Source organism: Amblyraja radiata, chromosome 9 (genome assembly GCF_010909765.2).
Source record: "Amblyraja radiata isolate CabotCenter1 chromosome 9, sAmbRad1.1.pri, whole genome shotgun sequence".
NCBI classification, from domain to species: Eukaryota; Metazoa; Chordata; class Chondrichthyes; order Rajiformes; family Rajidae; genus Amblyraja; species Amblyraja radiata.
In genome coordinates this window covers 57,729,040-57,752,355 of record NC_045964.1, presented here as the reverse complement: position 1 = coordinate 57,752,355, position 23,316 = coordinate 57,729,040, and the positions used below count along the sequence as shown (strand labels likewise).

Here is a 23,316-nt window from a genome sequence, read left to right as displayed (position 1 = left end):
GCCCAAAGTCTATGTAGTTCAGAACCTATTTGGAAGTTGTAGTGTTTAATAGCCTGATGGCTGTAGGGAATTGTCCACCAATTGCTGATGGATTGACATTACCCATTAACAGAGTGGTAACGTCAAACCATGCAGTCAATAGCAACTGTGTAATCTAAATGCTATTCTTGGTTAAGCTTTACTGTTTGGCTGGTCTTCATTGTGCTGAGAAATCTTTGTCTGTCCGTGGTCTTTTCGAGGTAATGGAGACTGAAAATTCATATTCATCCATGTATGATGAGGTGCGTATAATCTGGCTTGGGTGGAAATATTTATTCTTCTCAAGTTCATCTTTTCCAAAAGAAATGTAGAAAAAAACATGAAAAGTTCAGAGTTTAATCAAACAGCAGCAAGATTAACAGCCGATGTAAAGTTTGCAGATGGCTGATTGTTTACTAGTGCGGATTCAGATATCTGGAGGTAGCACAACGGCACAGTTTATAGAGCTGCTGCTTCCCAGCGCCAGAGATCCAGGTTCAAACCTGACCTCGAGTGTTGTCTGTGTGTGGAGTTTGTACGTTCCCCCTCTGACCACGTGGGTTTCCTTCCGGTGTTCCGGTTTCCCACAACATCCCAAAGATGTGCGAGTTGGTAGGTTAATTGGCCCTAATAACTTGTCCCTAGTGTGTAGGTGAGTGATAGAAACGGGGGGAATTAATAACAACTAGACTAAGTGGGAGGCATTGGGTTGCGGGAGGTGGGGTGTGTGGGAGGTGGGGTGTGGGAGGTGGGGTGTGGGCGGGGGGGAATGTGGGGGGAAAGGGGTGTGTGGGTGGAGGGTGGAGAGAGCTCGGAGAAAAGCCAGGGGTTGTGGGGAAGAGTAGGGTATCACGGGGAGGGGGGCAGGAGCCAGCGAGGGGGACCAGAGGGGAAGGGGCTGGAGCTGGCGGTGCGATGGGGACTCACAGCGGGCGCTGGACGTTCACCTCTGCCGGGATCAGATTCTCCGCTTTCCTTTTGGCGACAACTCCCGCGCCGTGCCGGGCCGCTTCCAGTCCCTCCGAAAATTGTGCCTGGTTGGAGATCTCCGCCGGCCATCCTCAACTCCAGTAAAGACGGGATGGCGCAGGAAGTCCCACGGAGTGCCAGGAGAAAAGACCAATCCACGCGGCACTGACTGGCAGGAGAGGAGATCGATCTGCGCACGCGCGGTTTTTAAGATTTTTAAACCTCGCTAACCTTTACAATAGACCACCGATTGGGACGAAACTTGGTGCACTCGCAGCACTGGAGAACGGTGAGTGAGCTGGCGAAAAATCATAGCGCTATTCCGTACCGTTTTTGCGCAAATAGAAAGACCGCGCATACCGGAAGATAACAAGATCAGAGTTTTAGATGTATAGATAGATACAGAGAGAATAAAGTTGTATTAGATTTGTATAGGCTTTGTGTAAATGGGTGGTTGATGGTCAGCGTGGACTCGATGTGCCGAGGGTCTTTTTTTTCAACTGAAGTTAATCTTTTTCGTGTTCCTTCAAGTCAAAGTATTTTTCGTGTTTCTTCACTCACCGTTCTCCTGTGCTACGAGCGCACCAAGTTTCGTTCCGATCTTAGTTCTTAGGATAAAGGGGAGGCCATTTAAGACTGAGGTGAGAAAAAACTTTTTCACCCAGAGAGTTGTGAATTTGTGGAATTCCCTGCCGCAGAGGGCAGTGGAGGCCAAATCACTGGATGGATTTAAGAGAGAGTTGGATAGAGCTCTAGGGGCTGGTGGAATCAAGGGATATGGGGAGAAGGCAGGCATGTGTTATTGATTGGGGATGATCAGCCATGACCGCAATGAATGGCGGTGCTGGCTCAAAGGGCCGAATGGCCTCTCTCTGCACCTATTTTCTATGTTCTATGTTTAATGGTGTAACTATGGGCACTCATATGGGACCCACTCCTTTTCTCCTTATCTTATATGCTTTTGTCTCCTTCACACATCTAGACTGTCACTATCTCCGCCCATGTGCTAATCACCCACTCCTATATCCACCTATCACTTGCCAAGCTTTGCCAGCTTTCTGGCCTTATAACTCCTGAAGAAAGGTCCCAACCCCAAACATTTCCTGTTCATTCCCTCCACAGATACTGCCTGACCCACTGAGTTCCTCCAGCACCTTGTGCTTTGCTCAAGATTCCAGCACCTGCCGTCTCTCTTAAAATTCCTCATATTAAACGTGAGGGTAAATATTCAAATTCAGTTTACCATTGAAAACACACAACTCCAGATTCAGGGACAGTTTCTTCCCAGCTGTTATAAGGCAATTGAATCATCCCACCACAAGCAGAGAGCAGTGGTGGACTACTATCGACCTCTTTGGTGACCCTCAGACTATGCTTGATTGGAATTTGCTGGCTTTCCTTGCACTAAACATTATTCTTTTATCATGTATCATCTATACACTGTAAATGGTTCGATTCTAATCATGTATTATCTTTCCGTTGACTAGTTAGCACACAACAAACTGTACCTTTGACAATAAACGTGCACATGACAATAAACTAAATTGAAATTGAAACATTGAAGTTGTTCTCCTTCGATCTGTCGTTTTCACACCATATCTCTAGTCTCACCATCCCCTTCACTCTCAGTCTGATGGAGGGTCTCGCCCTGAAACGTCTCCCATTCCTTCTATCCAGAGATGCTGCCTGTCCCGTTGAGTTACTCCAGCACGTTGTGTCCATCTCCGGTGTAAACCAGCATCTTTAGATTTGTTTTTTACATTTAGCGCCCACCAAGTCCGCGTCGACCAGCGATCCCCGCACATTAACACTATCCTACAGACAATTTACACTTATACCAAGCCAATTAACCTAATAAACCGAAGATCTTTGGAGAGTACCCACGCAGCTCGACATAGACTACAAGACCTACACCAAACCCAAACCAATTAGGAGCAGACGAGGACATTCGATCCAATTTGTGATCCCAGCTACAAAGACAGATGTATACAGCACTTCGTTCTTCCCCCACACAATTAAAGCATGGAATAATCTCCACCAAACTATAGTTACCCAACCAGATGCAACTAAATTTAAAGTAGCTCTTTCTTCCCAATAACCCTTTCTGGCTTAAGCCCTCCTTTCACCACCTCCAGTTTAAATTCCATTTGGAATATTTTGGAGGACCAAGAAACCAAGAACCAAGAACCAAGGCCACAGGGAGAACGAACAAACTCCGTACAGACAGCACCCATAGTTGGCAGCGAACGCGGGTCTCCGTCGCTGCAATCACTGTAAGGCAGCAACTCTACCGCTGCGCTGCCGTGCTTACCAATGTTGTGTTCACCGTTTGTATAATTTGTCTTTGTAATTCTTCCTTTAAATTGTCAGAAACCAGAGCTGCAAACCATGCACTTTCTGACATCCCTGCTCCCGGACACCGCCAGGCGTTTGATCCGAGCTGGGCGATTGCGGACAGCGGTGACCTCGGCAATTTCTCAAGGTAAAACTAGGTCACAACCAGTCCCGAAGCTTCATCTACGGCCCTGCAGCGCACCCAAACGGGAGCAGTGAGCCACTGTCTCACGCCCTCGACCATTCCCCGTAGCGTCGGGAACCAGCGCTCTGCATAAATCCTGCACCCTTGTGCACACAGCAACGTTTTCCCGGCCAGAAATCACTGGCCCACTTTGCAACGTAAGACTTGCACTGACTGATACAGGGCTTCCGAACCATTGAGACATTCGAAATTGTTTTACAAGTGTAAAATGTAATTTGAGGTTCAGTGCGTGTTACCATCCCAACTCTGGTCGTTTTTCAAACTTTGCAGGTTAGGAGGGAGAGATAGATCAGCTATGATTGAATGGCGGAGTAGACTTGATGGGCCGAATGGCCTAATTCTGCTCCTCTTACTTATGATCTTATGATCTCTGTCATGGCCATTAGATCATACCCATTTATTTCTATTTTTGCCATTAATTCGCCTACCTTATTCGGAATACTCAGTACATTTCGATAAAAAGTATTCTGTCTTGACTCGAATTGGAGATATACTCTTGTGTTTGTTTGCTCGGTTTCTTCCTGTCAGAGTCTGGTTTTCATTAGGTTTAGGTTTATTATTGTCACGTGTACCAAGGTACAGTGAAAAGCATGTGTAGGAAAAAAGTGCTCTTTCAGGTTGACTGCCAGTAACTGGTGGAGTTCCACGAGGGTCTGTGCTGGGGCCGCTTCTCTTCACGTTGTATACTAATGATTTGGATAAATCATTATTGAAGGCTTTGTGGCCAAGTTTGCAGAAGATGCTAAGATAGGTGCAGGGGCGGGCAGTGTAGAGGAAGCTAGGACTCGGCAGAAGGACTTGCACAAGTTAAAAAAGTGGGCAGAGAAGTGGCAGATGAAATTCACTACAGCAAAGTGCTAAGTCGTGCATTTTGGTAACAAGAATAAAGGCGTAGATTATTTTCTAAATGGAGAGAGAATCCAGAAATCGGAGGTGCAAAGGGATTTGGGAGTGCTGATGCAGGACTCCCAAAAAGTTAATTTGCAAGTCGAATCAGTAGTAAGGAAGGCAAATTCAATGCTAGCATTAATATCAAGAGGACTGGAATACAAAAACAGAGATGTAATGCTGAGATTCTATAAGGCGTGGTCACAATTTGGAGTATTTTGAGCAAATTTGGTCCCCACATCTGAGGAAGGATATGCTGGCACTGGAGAGAGTCCAGAGGAGGTTTACAAGAATGATTCCAGGAATGAGTGGGTTAGCATATGATGAACATTTGACAGCACTGGGCCTGTACTCGCTGGAGTTTAGAAGGTTGAGGGGGGACCTCATTGAAATTAACACAACAATTAAAGACCTAGATAGAGTGGATGTGGAGAGGATGTTTCCACTGGTGGGAGAGGCTAGGACCAGAGATCATAGCCTCAGAATTAAAGGGGCGCTCTTTTGGAAAGGAGGTGAGGAGGAACTTCTTTAGTCAGAGGGTAGTTAATCTGTGGAACTCATTGCCACAGAGGGCTGTGGAGGCCATCAGTGGATATTTTTAGGCCAAAGTTAGACAAATTCTTGATTAGAACGGGTGTCAAGGGTTTTGGGGAGAAGGCAGGAAAATGGGATTAGGAGGCAGAGATCAGCCATGCTTGAATGGCGGAGTGGACTCGATGGGCCGAATGGCCTAATTCTACTCCTATAACTTGTGAATTGCAGATGCTGGTTTAAAGCGAAGATAGACACATAAAGCTTTAGTATGTGTGGGCCAGACAGAATCGCTGTACGACTAGATGTTGCATCTCCGGCTTTTGTGTCTATCTACAGTGAAAAGCATATCCATGTTGCTACAGTCTGGTTAAGGAAAATATTAATGAACCAGTAGGGTTTTTAAATACAAACCTGGGGCTATACGGTCAAGGTTGTCAATGAAAGATTCAAAACCTGTGTTCAGTTGGTTTTTTAGTGTGAGTCTTTGATTTACCAGTTAGGCAATACAAATCCCAACTCTGACACTATCCGTAAGTCAGTGAAAGCCAGTTAATTGGAAAGCAAAAAAAAACGCAGATGCTGAAAATCTGAAATAAAAACAGGAAATTATTGGAAATGCTGACTGGGTCAGGCAGCATCTATGGAGAGAGAAACAGTCGAAAGTTTAGTTTTTAGTTTAGAGATACGGCGTGGAAACAGGCCCCTTGACCCACTGAGTCCACGCCGACCTGCGATCCCCGCACATTATCACTATCCTACACAGACTAGGGACAATTTACATTTGTACTAAGCCAATTAACCTACAAACCTGTATGTCTTTGGAGGTAGACAAAAATGCTGAAGAAACTCAGCGGGTGAGGCAGCAGCATCTATGGAATGAAGGAAATAGGCAATGTTTCGGGCCAAAACCCTTCTTCAGAGTTTGGGAGGAAATTGAAGATCTCGGGGGAAAAAACCCACGCAATCATGGGGAGAACGTACAAACTCCATACAGCCAGCGCCCGTAGTCGGGATGGAGCCCGGGTCTCTGGCGCTATAAGGCAGCAACTCTACCGCTGCACCACTGCGCAGTTCTTGTCATTGACCTTTCCATCAGTGACGACCAGCACAACCTTCAAATGATTTCAGAATGTCTCGAGTGCTTTATAACTAATTACTTTAGACGTATAGACAATGATGTGAGAAACTTTGATATTACAAAGTAGAAACAAAGAACTGCAGATGCTGGTTAATACACAAACATACACAAAGTGCTGGAGTAACCGGGCTTTTAGATAGGTACATGGATACGCGGGGAACGGCGGGACGTGGCTCATGTGCAGGCAGTGGAGATTAGTTAAACTTGGCATCGTGTTCGGCACGGACATTGTGGACTTTTCTGGTGCTGTACAGCTCTGTGTTCTAATTTAAGGCCTTGGTTTTTTTTTAAATCTCAAAAGGTTTCAAACAAGCCAACCTTGTGATCGTGAACAAGCAGTACGCCAATGATTTTGAGAGGTTCTGCATGGCCAATAATGGAGCACTCCCCCTGCTGTACAGGAGCAAACCCGGGGAATGGGGAGCTCCACCACTCAGCTCCAACTCCGACGTAAGGTAGGAGGAGCCTTCACAACATGTGGGCAAGTTGGGCTGAAGGGCCTGTTTCCATGCTGTATCATCACTCTTTAAATGTGTGCTGTTTCTGAATGATTCACCCTTAGAATGAGCACCAACATGACTAAATTATCGTCAATGCGTTTGACTAAAGTTTAAGTGATTCACGGGCAGTTAATTAAATAGAACGAGGAGTACACTGTGTACTCAATGTCTTCTTGAGTTATGCTCCATTTAAATGCAGGTTTAACTTTAACAAACGCAGGTCATCTCTTCAACGTAGCTGAGTAATGCTAAACCTGCCCTCATTGGCCATCTTGTTTGTTCAGTCGATCTGAAATCACAGCTTGACCATCTAGAGATACAGTGCGGGAAACAGACCCTTTGTCCCACCGAGTCCGCGCCGACCATGATCACCCTTGCACTAGTTCTATCCTACACACACGGGACAATTTACAGAAGCCAATTAATCTACAAACCTGCACGACTTTGGTATGTGGGAGGAAACCGGAGCACCTGGAGGAAACCGACGTGGTCACAGGGAGAACGTACAAAACATACAGACAAACACCCGTAGCCAGGGTCAAACCCGGGTACCTGGCGCTGTAAAGCAGCAACTCTACAGCTGCGTCTCTGTGCCACAATAACTTTAGCATGTGCAGGTCATCTCTTCAATGCAACTGGCCAATGCTAAATCCTCTCTGATGGGACATCACATGTGTTCACTCATTCTGAAATCCCAGTTTGATCAATTGGTCAAGGACCAGCAGGCTGGGCACACTGAGTGTGCAGATGCTGTTTGCTGGATCCACAGGCCGGTTGTAGTTGCCTCTATGCAGTGGGGTAACGGCTGGGGTTGGGGTGGGGGGGGAGCGAAAGCTGATCCTGTACACTGAATCATGCTAAGTCCCTTTGGCCCCATATCCGAGAAAGGATGTGTTGGCGTTGGAGAAGTTCCAGAGGAGAGGATGATTAGACAATGTGGTAAGAAACTTTGATATTGCTACAATCAACTAAATATGTTTTTGTGAAAATAGTTAACATTTCTGATGGGAGATCCCTTGTCGGACCTGCAAATAGAGAAAACAAGTTAATTTTCAGATGAAACTTTATTCTCCATCATTGAAGCGTCTAGAACAAGAGGGCGTAATCTTAAAAAGTAAGAGGAAAGACAAGTCAAGAGTGTTTTATTGTCATATGTCAATAGACAATAGACAATAGGTGCAGGAGTAGGCCATTCGGCCCTTCGAGCCAGCACCGCCATTCAATGTGATCATGGCTGATCATCCCCAATCAGTACCCCGTTCCTGCCTTGTCCTAGATAGGACAATGAAATTCTTACTTGCTGCAGCACAACAGAATATGTAAACATGGTACATAGTACAAAGGAGTTTTATCGGGACCAGAAGGCGAAGCTGTTTTTAAAATAAGAGGGTTTGCTGTCTGGGACGCACTGCCAGAGGATGTGATGAAATCCGATGCAGTCCGATATTAGTGAACTTTACACAAACAATGAGGATGTTGACAGGACTCGAGCACTTGAGCTCTCGGGAAAGGTTGGGCAGGCTAGGACTTTATACCGTGGACTGCAGGAGGCTGAAGGTGATCTTATAGAGGTGTATAAAATCATGAGGGAATTGGTAGGGTGAATGCATAGTCTTTTATTGAGAGTAGGGGAATCAAATACCAAAGTACACAGGTTTAAGGTGAAATGAGAAAGATTTAATAGGAACTGAGGGACAAATTTTACACTGTGAGTGAGATGAGTTTATGGAACGAGCTGCCGGGGAGATAGTTAAGGCAGGTACTTTAACAGCATTTAAAAGATACTTAGACATGTACATGGATAGGAAAGTTTCAGAGGGATATGGCCAAATGTGGGTAAATGGGACTGAGAAGGAGCATCTTATATGGTGTGGACAGGTTTTCTTTAGGGATACAGCAAGGGAACAGGCCCTTCGGCCCACCGAGTCCACACCGACCAGCGATCCCCGCACATTAACACTATCCTACACACACTGAGGACAATTTACACTTATACCAAGCCAATTTACCTACAAACCTGTACGTCTTTGGAGTGTGGGAGGAAACCAAAGATCTCGGAGAAAACCCACGCGATCACGGGGAGAGCGTACAAACATTGTACAGACAGCACCCGTAGTCAGTTTCGAACCTGGGTCTCCGGCACCGAAAGCGCTGTAAGGCAGCAACTCTACTACTGCGCCACCGTGTCGAGTTGGGTTACAGAGCCTGTTTCTGTGCTCTGAATGGGGTTGAGAGAAAAATTCAACAATTATACTGGATTCGAAATAATGGAAAGGCATAAACAAAAAACGTAGAAGTAATGATCTTTCACCCTCAGTTTAATGTTTAATCTTGTGGACGTTGGATCCTACCACTAATCTTTTTTTAATTACCTCTGGTAGTTAATATGCATTGGATACCAGGACAAAGTCTAATCACTTCACAGTTGATGTTAACATATAAACCGACTTGGACTGAATTCCAGATCTTAAAAGAGGCCTCCAGCAGTCCTTTCCTACCAAATTACCTCAGAGGTTCTGGTTGAGAAGCAAAAAAATGATGGTCAAATAAGTCAAAAACTGATGCCAACAGCAAAGAATACACTGATACTATGAGAGACAGAAGAGTCTCCAGGTGCAGGAATCTTGAATGAAGAACACAAAGTACAGGAGGAACTCTGGGTCAGGTAGCATCTGTGGAGGAAATGGACAGACAAGAATTCTGCACAGATCATTGATTTCTTTAACTTTACTGCTAACTTCCATCCTGCCCTCAAATTAACTTTGACTATCTCTGACACTTCTCTCTACTTCCTTGATCTCTTTCTTCATTACAGATGACAGACTATCGACTGACATCTGCTAAAAACCCATCGACCTCCACAATGATCTGGACAACACTTCCTCCCATCCCGTCTCTTGCAAAGAAGCCATCCCCTACTCTCAATTCCTCCATCTCTGTTGCATCTGAGTTGAGACTTTCCATTCTCGGGCATTTGAGATGTCATCTTTCTTTAGTAAAGATAGACACATAAAGCTGGAGTAACTCAGCGGGATAGGCAGCTTCTCTGGATAGAACGAAAGGGTGATGTTTCGAATCGAGACCCTTCCTCAGACTTTCTTTAGTAAACGTGGTTTCCCCCCTGCTGTCAGGGATGGATCCCTCACCCGCATCTTCTCCATGTCCAGCAATTTTGCTTCCTTCCCCCACCCCCAGACAGAATAAGGATAGAGTTCCTCTGGTCCTCATTTTTCACCTCATCAGCCTCCGCATTCAACACATAATTCTCTGATATTTCCGCCACATTTAACGTGATCCCACCACTAGTCACATCTTCCCTTCTCCACCCCTTTCTGCCTTCCCCAGAGACCAGTCCCTCCACAACTCCTCGGTACACTCATCCCTTCCCACCCAAACCATCTCCTCCCTGGACACTTTCCCCTGCAACTGCAGGAGATTTAACACCTGCCCCCATGGGTGTAAATCCTGGGGGGGGGGGGGGGGGGGGGGGGGGGGTTGGGGTGTGGGGGACCTGTACCCCCCCCGCCCATGTTTTGAGAAGTGGGGGACAATCTACCCCATGTTTTGTGCAACATGTTGCAGCAAAACCGAAGCCTCTGAAGTCGATTCGGGTCGCAGCCGCAAGGACACCACAGCCTCCGAAGTCAGCCAGCTCCGTGATGGTAAGTCCACAGGCTCTGCGACTGGAGCCCTCAAAGTCGATTCCAGTTGGAGGTCGCCAGCTCCTAGAATCTAGCAGCCCGGGACTAGCTGCAGTTCCCAGGTTGCACAAACTAAGTGGAAAAAAAAAACGCCTGCGGGCCAGATGATTTCGGGTTACGGGCCGGATTTGGCCCGTGGGCCGTAGGTTGCCGACCCCTGACCTAGATGGCAGGCCTCATTGTGTTTCTCCCCCCCCCCCATGTTTTAAAAGCGATTTCCACCCCTTCCTGCTCCAATACCTCCTCCCTCACATTTTGTGTATTTTATTGTAAACCAGCTTCTGCAATTCTTTGAGTCCCATCCCCTTTGATGTCTCGTTTTCACACCTCACCTTTCCTGATCTCTGTGCCTCCCTCTTCCCTGACTCTCAGTCTGAAGAAGGATCTTGACCCTAAACATCACCCATTCCTTCTCACCACAGATGCTGCCTGTCCCGCTGAGTTAACCCCAGCATTTTGTGTCTATCTGCAATTCCTTGTTTCTACATTTCGGGTCGAGACCCTTCTTCAGACCATTCTTGCATCATATGAGTATACTTAAAACCTGCAGCCTAAAGCAGGGGCCTAATTAGTCTATGGTGTTATATTTGAACCAGCCAGATAAATGGATACAGAGCAAGAACGCCACCAAGAAGGTGTTAATGAGCAATGGTACCTGAAACAAGTCAATTAGATGTAGAGAGCACTGATAGAGAGAGAGAGAGAGAGAGAGAGAGAGTGAAAGAAAGGTTTGAAACATTCGCTGGACCTTTACATCCGCTATAGGATCTTTGCTTTACACTGAAGCAAAAGACATTTGTAACGATGCGAGGCAATTAGCGTGACTAGGAATCGTTTTGCAGGTGAGAGGGAGGAAACTCACACAATAAATAGCTCAATCTGCAAAAATAAAGTACAAAGCTAGTAAGTGATAATTGTACGATTGAAATGACAAAGGTTATCATAACTGGTCCCCTGAGCTATCATGAAGAAAAAAATCTTTAGCCACAGGCGAGTTCCCAGAGGAGTCATACAGTAATAAACTTAACTAAATGATGAGGGGGGATCTCATTGAAACTTACCGAATAGTGAAAGGCCTGGGTAGAGTGGATGTGGAGAGGATGTTACCACCAGTGGGAGGGTCTTGGGCGAGAGGCCATAGCCTTAGAATCAAAGGACATACCTTTAGAAAGGAGATGAGGTGGAATTTCTTTAGTCAGAGGGTGGTAAATCTGTGGAATTCATTGTCATACAAGGCTGTGTAGGCTGTCAATTGATATTTTTAAGGCGGAGATTGATAGATTTTTGATTAGTACGGAGGTGTCAGGGATTATGGGGAGAAGGCAGGAGAATGGGGTTGAGAGGGAAAGATAGATCAGCCGTGATTGAATGGTGGAGTAGACTTGATAGGCAGAATGGCCTTATTGTGCTCCTATGATTTTTGAACCTATAAACTAAATAAACGTTAGAAGGGTCCTGACCTGAAACGTCACCCATTCATGTTCTCCAGAGATGCTGCCTGATCCGCTGAGTTACTCCAGCACTTTGCATATTTTTTGTGTAAACGAGCATCTGCAGTTTCCAGTATGTAAACAAAACTAATTGATCTGGATTTTAACAAATCAAAGTAAAAATGCATGCTCTGATTTGGCTTCAGGACTGATTGTCTACAGTACAGGAAGTATGAGGAGGGAACCTTCACTGGCAATTTGAAGAGCCTCATGGACTACACTGAGCAGATGAAGGAGATGGTTACCTTCTATGTGGGATGCAGCTATTCCTTTGAGAGGGCAATATTGGAGGCCGGTGTTCCAATCCGTAACGTTGAACAAGGGCGCAATGTCAGCATGTACAAGGTAGGGACATTTTGAATAAATGAATGATTATTGTCACATATACCTATGTTAAAGTTCAATCCACTCGAATAGTAGAATAAATCAAAGAGTCATAAATCTCTGGAAAAAGGCCTTTACTAAGTCACCAAGGTGAAATAGAAAAACAACCAGTGATGTGCACAGAGCATCCACACCAAAGGCTGGCGCTGCTCAGACTGACGATACAGATGATTTACACACATCTTTATACTGATAAAACAGCCATAAGCACATGGTTAATAACAAAGAAGCTTCACAATGAGTCCCCTCAGCTACATTTGGGGAGGTACAAAGTATGAAGGGAGGCAGGCCAGCTGCGAAGGCAAGAACACTCCTATTGTATACCTTGCCTCTCCCATACAGCTTGCTGGTATCTTAATGCTTGCCACAAGGCCGGGAACGACTCTTATCTTCATTCCCACTGAGACAGAAGGTCGCCTTTTACAGGCTTCTGTATTCGTAGGCTTTTGCAGACATTTGAAGTGGCCAATATTTTAAATTGCTACCAGAATGCTGTGTACAAATGGAGGTTAGTAACTATAACGGCTATAAAGCTAGTAAAATGGAGGATAGCCGCGTTAACTCTTACACCTAGGGTACCTATGTACAGTGCAAATCTTGCATACAACTGAGAAGGTACACAAGTGCCTAATAATTCATCCCATGGAGGATGCACATGGTGCACCTATGCACATTGGCCATCCAGGTAATCACACTTTAAGGCTCTTCTAAAGAATGCAACACTGGGACGATGTTTCTGTGACCAGGCACTAGTGTTGGTGCCGTCAAAGTTACAAAACTTTGTGCGTCTTTTGTGTGTCTGCCGGGACTTGAGTGTATTAAGTTTAAGGAGAGTTTGGACAAACTTGAATTGTTTTCTCTGGAACGGCGAAGGCTGATGGGAGATATAGAGTCATACAGTGTGGAAGCAGGCCCTTTGGCCCAACATAGATAGGAACAACATGTCCCATCTACATTCGTCCCACTTGCCTGTGTATGTCCCAAATCTCTCCAAACCTGTCCTATCCATTTACCTGCCTAATTTCTTCTTAGACGCTGCAATAGTCCCTGCCTCAACTGCCTCCTCTGGCAGCTTGTTCCATACACCCACCACCCTTTGTGTGGAAAAAGTTACCCCTTCAGAATCCTGTAAAATGTTTCCCCCTTCACCTTAAACCTATGCACTCTGGTTCTCGATTCTCCCACTCTGGGCAAGAGACTCTATGCGGCCACCTGATCTATTCCTCTCATGATTTTATACACCTCCATAAAATCACCCCTCATCCTCCTGGGCTCCAGGGAATAGAGTCCCAGCCCACTCAACCTCTCCCTGTAGCTCTGACATGAAAGAAGTTTTTTTTAATTCTGACAGGCACAGACAGCTAGGGTAGACAGTCAGAATCTTTTCCCATACACCTACCACCCTTAGTGTAAAAAGTCTTCATGTCTTTCTTTTATCCCAGCAAGATTTTGGGAAGAATTTACTAAAAATTGTTAAAAGTGATTACTATGTGATATCATGCTCAAGGCTTCTTTAATGTTTTCCAGAATCTTTTTTAATATATTCTTTCCATTGCTTCTCCCGCCAGACAAACATAGCGTGCACCAGAGTCGGTGGCTTCCAGTGTAACATGGTGGTCTCAATGCGACCCATTCCTGTTGAGAAGCTCGACGCAATTGTGCAAATAACTCATCCCGTGGAGGATGCACATGGTGCACCTATACACATTGGCCATCCAGGTAATCACACTTTGAGGCTCTTCCAAAGAATGCAACACTGCGACGTTGTTTCTGTGACCAGGTGCTGGTCAGAACGCATTTGGAGCATTGTGAGCAATTTGGGACCCACATCTCAGGAAGGATGTGCTGGCACTGGAGATGGTCCAGAGGAGGTTTACAAGAACAATCCCAGGAATGATTGGGTTATTAATTGATGGACGTTTGACAATAGACAATAGGTGCAGGAGTAGGCCATTTGGCCCTTTGAGCCAGCACCGCCATTCAATGTGATCATGGCTGATCATCCCCAATCAGTACCCTGTTCCTGCCTTCTCCCCATATCCCCTGACTCCACTATTTTTAAGAGCCCTATCTAGCTCTCTCTTGAAAGCATCCAGAGAATCTGCTTCCAGAGTATTCCACAGACTCACCATTCTCTGTGAGAAAAAGTGTTTCCTCGTCTCCGTTCTAAATGGCTTACTCCTTATTCTTAAACTGTGGCCCCTGGTTCTGGACTCCCCCAACATCGGGAACATGTTTCCTGCCTCTAGCATGTCCAAGCCCTTAACAAGCCCACTGCCTCTTAACAATCTTAACGGCACTGGGCCTGAACTCGCTGGAGTTTAGAAGGATGAGCGGTCACTTCATTGAAACTTATCGAATAGTGAAAGGCCTTGGATAGAGTGGATATAGAGTGTCTAGCACCGGAGGCTATAGCCTCAGAATGAAAGGACTTGCCTTTAGAAAGAGATGAGGAGATAAGGCAGATATTGATAGATTCTTGTTTAGTACAGGTGGTCGGGTTATGGAGAGAAGGCAGGAGAATGGAGTTGTGAGGGAGAGATAGATCAGCATGATTGAATGGCAGAGTAGACATGATGTGCCAAATGGCCTAATTCTGCTCCTGTCACTAATGAACTTATGAAAGCAAACTGATCCTCAACTGTATTCTGCTCTTCAGTCAAGAGAGTTTTATTGTCTTGTGTCGCAGGTGGGACAATGACATTTTTACTTGCTGCAGCACAACAGAATTATAGGGGTGGTATAGTGGCATAGTCAACAGATGACATTTTGAAACAGTCCTACCATCAACAATACAATACAATACAATACAATTCAATTTATTGTCATTTGGACCCCTTGAGGTCCAAACGAAATGTCGTTTCTGCAGCCATACATTACAAACAAATAGACCCAAGACACAACATAATTTACGTAAACATCCATCACATCGCTGTGATGGAAGGCCAAAAAAACTTCTCTCTCCACTGCACTCTCCCCCCCGATGTCAGAGTCAAAGTCAAAGCCCCCGGCGGGCGATGGCGAATTGTCCCGTGGCCATTAAGCCACGCCGGGTGATGCTTGTTAGAGCCCCCGGCGTGCGCTCGCAAACTCCCGCGGCCATTCCAAGCCGCGCGGGGCGGAGATGTAGGCCCCGCTCCAGGAGCTCTTCAACCCCGCAACTCGGGCAGGAGAAGTTACCGTTGCGGAAGCCCTGAAAAGCGGACTCCCTCCAGGGACCCGCGGGCTCCCGGTGTCGCCGTCCGCCAGACCCGCAGTTGCAGCCACCGAATCTCCAGAGGTCGGGCCGCAGCAGCGTCCACCACAGCTCCACCCGCTCTGGACTCGGCCAGCTCCGCGACGGTGAGGTGAGTAGTCGGCACCACAGCCCCCGGTCTTCCTGTTGGAGGCCGCTCCTCGTTGCAGCCCCAATGACAACGGAGACCCGACAAAGAAAAGGTCGGGTCTCCCGTGCAGGGAGAGATTTAAAAGTTACCCCCACCCCCCCCACACACATACCCCAACAAAAATAACAAAGGTTGTTGAAGAGTAGTTTAGTTTAATTTGGTTTAGTTTATTATTGGTGCGTGTACCAAGGGACAGTGAAAAGCTCTTTCATTTGCGTACTATCCAGTCAGCAAATAGACTATACATGATTACAATCCAGCCGTGTACAGTTACAGGGTATCAGATACAGGGTAAAATGTTTAGTGCAAGATCAAGTCCAGTATCACACACCATTTCTGATTTAATCATTTCTGGCTGCCTGCCTTCCACGGCCTCCAACCGTATAATTTCCCAGCCCCACACAGCCCTGTTTTACCTTCTCCCCCAAATCCTTAAACATAACTGCCGTGGCAGACCCATTGTTGCTGCCAACTCCTGTCCCACGGAAATTATTTCCACGTACCTCGACTCCAACCTATCCCCCTCCGTCCAATCTCTCCCGACCTATGTCCAAGATACCTTACATGCCCTTCATCTCTTCAATGACTTCCGCTTTCCGAGCCCTCATCTTTACTATGGACGCTCAGTCACTCTACACCTCCATCCCCCATCAGGAAGGCATTAAAGCCCTCCGTTTCTTCCTCGACCGCAGAACCATCCAATTTCCCTCTACTAACGCTCTACTCCACCTAGCTGGTCCACACCCTCAACAACTTCTCCTTTGACTCCTCCCACTTCCTCCAAGTCCAAGGCGTAGCTATGGGCACCTGCATGGGTCCCAGCTATGCTTGCCTCTTTGTAGGGTACGTCGAACAATCCCTGTTCCAGGCGTACACTGCCCTATCCCCGAATTCTATCTCCGTAGCATTGATGACTGCATCGGTGCTACCTCCTGCACCCATGCAGAACTTATGGACTTCATCAACTTCACCACCAATTTCCATCTTGCACTCAAATTTACTTGGACCATCTCCGACATCTCCCTCCCCTTTCTTGATCTCACCGTCTCCATCACAGGAGATAGACTATTGACTGACATCTATTACTAACCTACTGACTCCCACAACTATCTCGACTACATTTCTTTCCACCCTGCTTCCTGTAAATAACTCTATCCTCTACTCCCAATTCCTCCAGCTACGCTGCATCTGCACCCAAGATAAGGTGTTCCATACCAGGACATCCTGTCCTTATTCTTTAGGGAACGGGAGTTCCCTCCTCCCATCACAGATGAGGCCCTCACTCGTATCTCCTCGGTACCCCGCAGCCCCACCCTTGCTCCCCCTCCCCCTAGTCGCAACAGATACAGAGTCCCCCGAGTCCTTGCCTTCCACCCCATCAGTCGTGGCATACAACACATAATCCTCCGAAATTTCCGCCACCTCCAACGGGATCCCACCACTAGCCCCTTTTTCACCCATATCCACCCCTTTCCGCCTTCCGCAGAGTGTTCCTCCGCAACACCTTGGTTAACTCATCCCTTCCCATCCAAACCACCCCCTCCCCAGGTACCTTCCCCTGCAACTGCAGAAGATGCAACACCTGCCGCTGGACCTCGTCTCTCGATTCTGTCCAGGGACCCCGACAGTCTTTTCAGGTTAGGCAGAGGTTTCGCTTGCACCACCTCCAACCTCATCCATTGTTCAAGATGTGGACTCTTATACATCGTTTCGCGGAACACCTTCGCGGATCGTTTCGAGGAACACCTTCGCTCAGCCCGCCTGAACCTACCCGATCTCCCAGTTGCCGGACGCTTTAATTCTTTTTCCCACTCCTACACAGACCTTTCTGTTCTAGGTCTCCTCCATTGTCAGAGTGAGGCTAAACACAAATTGGAGGAACAGCATCTCATATTTCACTTGGGCAGCTTACAACCAAGTGGTATGAATTTTGTTTTCTCTCACTTCAGGTAGCCCCGGCATTCCCTCTCTCTCTCTCTCTATCCCTCCCCCACCCGTGTCGCACTAGCTTCTCGTTTTCACCCTACAAACAGTTAACAATGGCCTGTTTCCTTTATCATCGTTATATCTTTTCTGCATATCTCATCACATCACCTTCTACATCTATCGTTTCCCTTATCCCTAACCAGTCTGAAGAAGGGTCTCAATCCGAAACGTCACCCATTCTTTCTCTCCAGAGATGCTGCCTAGCCCGCTGAGTTACTCAGGCTCATATGTGTCTATCTTCGATTTAAACCAGCATCCGCAGTTCCTTCCTACACATAAAGTCCAGTAAAGTCCGATTAAAGATAATGAGGTAGATGGGAGGTCGGGAACGCTCGCTATTTGGTCGTCGTCTTTTCGTGTCCATCTTGTTACAAACGTTGGCCTCGCTGTCATCGTCCGTCCTGAAAAGGACGCAAGCTTCCGGCGACAATCAGTGGAAGCCGTCACTTGTCGCAGTAGATGATGGTGGTAGTAGAATTAGCTCGGGATACTTCCAGTTTCCAGCCCCGCGACGTGGACGCTTCTGCTATGGGGCCCTCTATTTGGTGAGAGGATGGTTCAGTTGTCTGATAACAGCTGGGAAGAAACTGTCCCTGCATCTGTAGGTGTGCGTTTTCACACTTCTGAACCTCTTGCCCCGATGGGCAAAAGATGTAATATCTGTTTGCATCCTTGGTCTATTCAGGTTGGTTTTAATGTTTCTCCGATGTACGTCGGTACTAAAACTGGTTCTACTTGCCTTCCCCCAGGGTTGATTGGGATTGACGATTTGTCTACGCCAGACTTTGGGGATGCGGTTGATGCTCACCCTGGCGATGTCCCCGTCTTCTGGGGCTGCGGAGTCACCGGAGCAGAGGCTGTCTGCAGCATCAGTAAGATATTGCCATCAGAGACCTTTAGAGATACAACGCCGAAACAGGCTCCTTGGCCCACCTAGTCCGTGCCGACCAGCGATCACCCCGTACACTAACACGTTTAAGAAAGAACTGAAGATGCTGGAAAAATTGAAGGTAGACAAAAAATGCTGGAGAAACTCAGCGGGTGAGGCAGCATCTATGGAGAGAAGGAATAGGCGACGTTTTGGGTCTATTCCTTCGTCGTCTATTCCTTCTCTCTATAGATGCTGCCTCACCCGCTGAGTTTCTCCAGCATTTTCGGTCTACCGTACACTCACATTATCTACACACTAGGGGGCAATTTTACCGAAGCCAATTAACCTTCAAACCTGCACATCTTCGGGAGGAAACAGGAGCACCTGGAGAAAACCCACGCAGGTCACAGGGGAGAACGTTCAAACTCTGTACACACAGCATCAGTAGTCAGGATCGAACCCAGGTCTCCGGTGCTGTAAGGCAGCAACCCTACTGCTGTGTCACTGTGCCGCCCCACCACCTGTGAGGCAAAGCCTAGCTCTCCCATGCAGCTGGCAAAATGGGCCAAACTCAAAGCAAGCTGGAATCCTTACCACTGCCGGGGAGGCAAGTAGGATGTAACTCTGACTGCAGTGCTCCCTCACTACTGCATGGTCAGAAGCATGTGTTCCACTTACAGCAGTGGAGCTTCATGCTCGGACGTGCTCAGTCAGAAGTGGAACAGCGGCCCGCCCAATCTTACATTCCTGCAAACCAAACTTAATTCCTTCCCACCCAAACCAGTGCAGTCCGTTGCGAAAAACATCATTGCTGGCTGCCACCGTCAAACAGAAGGGCTTCACAAACATGTCATGGATCAAGAGTATTTTAATCTTCATATACACTGTGAACAGAACAATTAAATTCTTACTGCAGAAACAAAGAATTGTAGATGCTGGTTTATACCAAAGACAGACACAGTGCTGGAGTATCTCAGCGGGTCACGCAGCATCTGTGGAGAAAAAGGATAAGTGACATTTCGGATTGGGACTCATCTTAAAGGGCCTGTCCCACTTGGCGATTTTTTCGGCAACTGCCGGCATCATGGACTGACGTATCAGGTCACTGAAAAAGTTGCGGCGTGATGACGTATTGACGCGCGTTGTTTCCTCAAGCGTCGCAACATTTTCTTTTGTCGCCGCTGGATTTTGAAATGTTCAAAATCTTTCGGCGACCCTGATACGTCAGTCAATGACGCCAGCACTCGCCGAAAAAATTCGCCAAGTGGGACAGACCCTTAAGTCTGAAGAAGGGTCCCAACCTGAAACGCCACCTATCCTTTTTCTCCAGAGATGCTGCCCGACGTGCTGAGTTATTCCAGCACTTTGTGTCTATCTTTGAAATTCTTACTGCTGCAGCTTTATAAACACATTAGTGCAATAACACAACAAATAAATATGCAATAAAAATTCATCCAATAAGCACAATTTTGTAATCCATTACAGAGAACTTGCACTTTTTATTTAAGTCACAGTTGAAATATCATAACTAAAAATCATAAATAATACAGGTAGTGGGTGTATGGAATGAGCTGCCAGAGGGGGTAGTTGAGGCAGGTACTATAACAGCATTTGAAAGACATTAAGGGCCTGTCCCACTATACGAGTTTACCCAAGAGCTCTCCCGAGTTAAAAAAAAAAATCAAACTCGTGTACGTAGAATGTACGTAGCGGGTACGTCGGAGCTCGGGACGTCTCTTAGCGGCTCGTAACGCTAATGGCAGGTGCTCGAGAAACGCGGTAAGCTCGTGCAGTTTTTTCAACAATGCGAAGAGTGTTCACGAGAGCCCCGAGTACCTACGAACGGCTATTACCGTAATTCTCCGAGTTCGAATCAGGGGAAACGGGGGAGAACTCTTGAATTACCTCGTACAGTGGGACAGGCCCTTCAGGCTAGGTACATGGACAATAAAGGATTAGAGAGATATGGGCCAAACACGGGGAAATGTAGGTGGGGTAGCTCTGTTTGTGAGGGATGAAATTCAGTCCCTTGCGAGGGGTGACAGGGACTGACGATGTAGTCAATTGAGGAATTGTAAAGGTAAGAAGACACTAATAGCAGTTATTCGGCCCCTCGATCCAGCACCACCATTCAACATGATCATGGCTGATCATCCACAATCAGTACCCCGTTCCTGCCTTCTCCCCATATCCCCGGACTCCGCTTTCTTTAAGAGCCCTATCAAGCTCTCTCTTGAAAGTATCCAGAGAATCGGCCTCCACCGCCCTCTGAGGGAGAGGATTCCACAGACTCCGAGATGGATTCTTAAAGCAACTTGTATTAGAGCCTACCAGAGAGAAGGCAATTCTGGATTTAGTATTGTCTAATGAACCAGATTAGGTGATCTAAGGGAACACAAGGTAAAGGTATCGCTAGGAGGTAGTGACCATAATATGATAAGTTTTTATTTACAATTTGAGAGAGAGAAGGTTAAATCAGAAGTGTCAGTGTTGCAGTTGAACAAAGGAGACTATGAAGGCATGAGAGAGTTGCTGGCCAAGGTCGACTTGAAAAGGATCCTAGCAGGAATGACGGTGGAACAGCAATGGCAGGAATTTCTGGGCATAATCCAGAAGATGCAGGATCATTTCATTCCAAAGAGGAAGAAAGATTCTAAGGGGAGTAAGAGGCAACTGTGGCTGACAAGAGAAGTTAGGGGCGGTATAAAACGAAAAGAAAAGGTGTATAACATAGCAAAGAGTAGCGGGAAGCCAGAGGATTGTGAAACTTTCAAAGGACATCAGGGCAAAAGAGGAAGTACGAAGGTAAGCTCGGCAAGAATATAAAGAAGGATAGTAAAAGCTTCTTTAGGTATGTTAAGAGAAAAAGATTAGTAAAGACAACTGTGGGTCTCTTGAAGACAGAAACAAGTGAAATTATTATGGGGAACAAGGAAATGGCAGAAGAGTTGAACAGGTACTTTGGGTTCTGTCTTTACTGAGGAAGACACAAACAATCTCCCAGAGTACAGAGGATCTTGGGAGACAGAAGGATTGAAAGAAATTTACATTAGACGAGAAATAGTATTGGGTAGACTGATGGGTCTGAAGGCTGATAAATCCCCTGATGGTCTGCATCCCAGGGTACTCGAGGTGGCTCTAGAAATTGTGGACGCATTGGTGATCATTTCCAATGTTCTATAGATTCAGGATCAGTTTCTGTGGATTGGAGGGTAGCTAATGTTATCCTACCTTTCAAGAAAAGAGCGAGATAGAAAATGGGGAATTATAGACCAGTTAGCCTGACTGGTGGTGGGGAAGATGCTGGAGACAATTATTAAAGAGGTAATAATGGGGCATTTGGATAGCAGTGAAAGGATTAGTCCAAGTCAGCATGGATTTATGAAGGGGAAATCCTGCTTGAGTAATCTTGGAATTTTTTGAGGATGTGACAAATAAAATGGTTGAAGGAGAGCCAGTGGATGTTGTGTATCTGGACTTTTAGAAAGCCTTTGATAAGGTCCCACACAGGAGATTAGTGGGCAAAATTCGAGCACATGGTATTGGGGGTGGGGTATCGATATGGATAGAAAATTGGTTGGCAGACAGGAAACAAAGAGTAGGAATAAACGGGTTCCTGTCAGAATGGCAGGCAGTGGCGAGTGGGGTGCCGCAAGACTCGGTGCTGGGGCCACAACTATTTACAATATATAGTATATTAATGATTTAGATGATGGAATTAAAAGTAACACTAGCAAATTTGCAGATGACACAAAACTGGGTGGCAGTGTGAACTGCGAAGAGGATGCTATGAGGATGCAGGGTGACTTGGACAGGTTGAGTGAGTGGGCAGATGCATGGCAGATGCAGTTTAATGTTGATAAATGTGAGGTTATCCACTTTGGTGGCAAGAACAAGGAGGCAGGTTATTATCCCAGGATGGCGGGACTGTCATATACTGAGAGAATGGAGCGGCTGGGCTTGTACATTCTGCAGTTTAGAAGGATGAGAGGAAATTTATTGAAATGTATAAGATTGTTAATGGTTTGGACACGCCAGAGGCAGGAAACATGTTCCCGATGTTGGGGGAGTCCAGAACCAGGGGCCACAGTCTAAGAATCAAGGGGAGCCATTTGAAACTGAGATGAGAAAAAACTTTTTCACCCAGAGAGTTGTGAATTTGTGGAATTCTCTGCCACAGAAGGCAGTAGAGGCCAATTCACTGGATGAATTTAAAAGAGTTAGATAGCGTTCTGGGGGCTAGCGGAATCAAGGGATATGGGGAGAAGGGGTTACTGATTGTGGATGATCAGCCATGATCACAATGAATGGCGGTGCTGGCTTGAAGGCCGAATGGCCTCCTCCTGCACCTATTTTCTATGTTTCTAACGAGGTACTGTAGATGGGAGGGCAGGACTGTACGCGATTGTGAAAGGCAATAGAAGTTTATTCCATTCTTTAATGATATAACTGGTTTATTTCCTCTTCAGAATCCCCCCTGGCATTCACCCATGCTCCCGGCTGCATGTTCCTTACTGACCTGAGGAGTGAGGAGAAGCTGGCTGATGGTTGTGTCAGCAGCGTTGAGACCCCTCAGGTGTTCTGCATTTCTCAGAACCCACCCCATTACAGTGTGGCCTCGCGCTCTGCTGTGGAGAAAATTACGACGCTGGATAGACTGATTCAGCAAGATCCAAGTAAGATGTTGCATTTAAACATGAGTGCCCCAGCCCTGGTTTAGATGTGAGACACAAAGAAGGTAACCATCTCCTTCATCTACTCCGTGTAGTCCATGAGGCTCTTCAAATTGCTAGTGAAGGTTCCCTCCTCATACTTCCTGTACTGTAGACAATCAGTCCTGAAGCCAAATCAGAGCATGAATTTTTACTTTACTTTTGAGTTTAGGAGCAAGGAGGTCCTACTGCAGTTGTAC

General features: G+C 46.5%; 1 protein-coding gene across 2 annotated transcripts in view; it reads left to right on the top strand.

Moving 5' to 3' along the window:
- Positions 1-3,335: 3,335 nt before the first annotated feature.
- Positions 3,336-23,316, top strand: part of dglucy (D-glutamate cyclase) — a 61,288-nt gene continuing 41,307 nt past the window's right edge. For both annotated transcript variants that reach the window (XM_033027539.1, XM_033027538.1), the window contains exons 1-6: positions 3,336-3,469; positions 6,388-6,541; positions 11,924-12,122; positions 13,730-13,880; positions 18,283-18,405; positions 22,874-23,080. In XM_033027539.1, the coding sequence (XP_032883430.1) occupies positions 3,376-3,469; positions 6,388-6,541; positions 11,924-12,122; positions 13,730-13,880; positions 18,283-18,405; positions 22,874-23,080 (928 nt within the window). In that variant the 5' untranslated portion in view covers positions 3,336-3,375. The remainder of the gene's footprint in view (positions 3,470-6,387; positions 6,542-11,923; positions 12,123-13,729; positions 13,881-18,282; positions 18,406-22,873; positions 23,081-23,316) is intronic.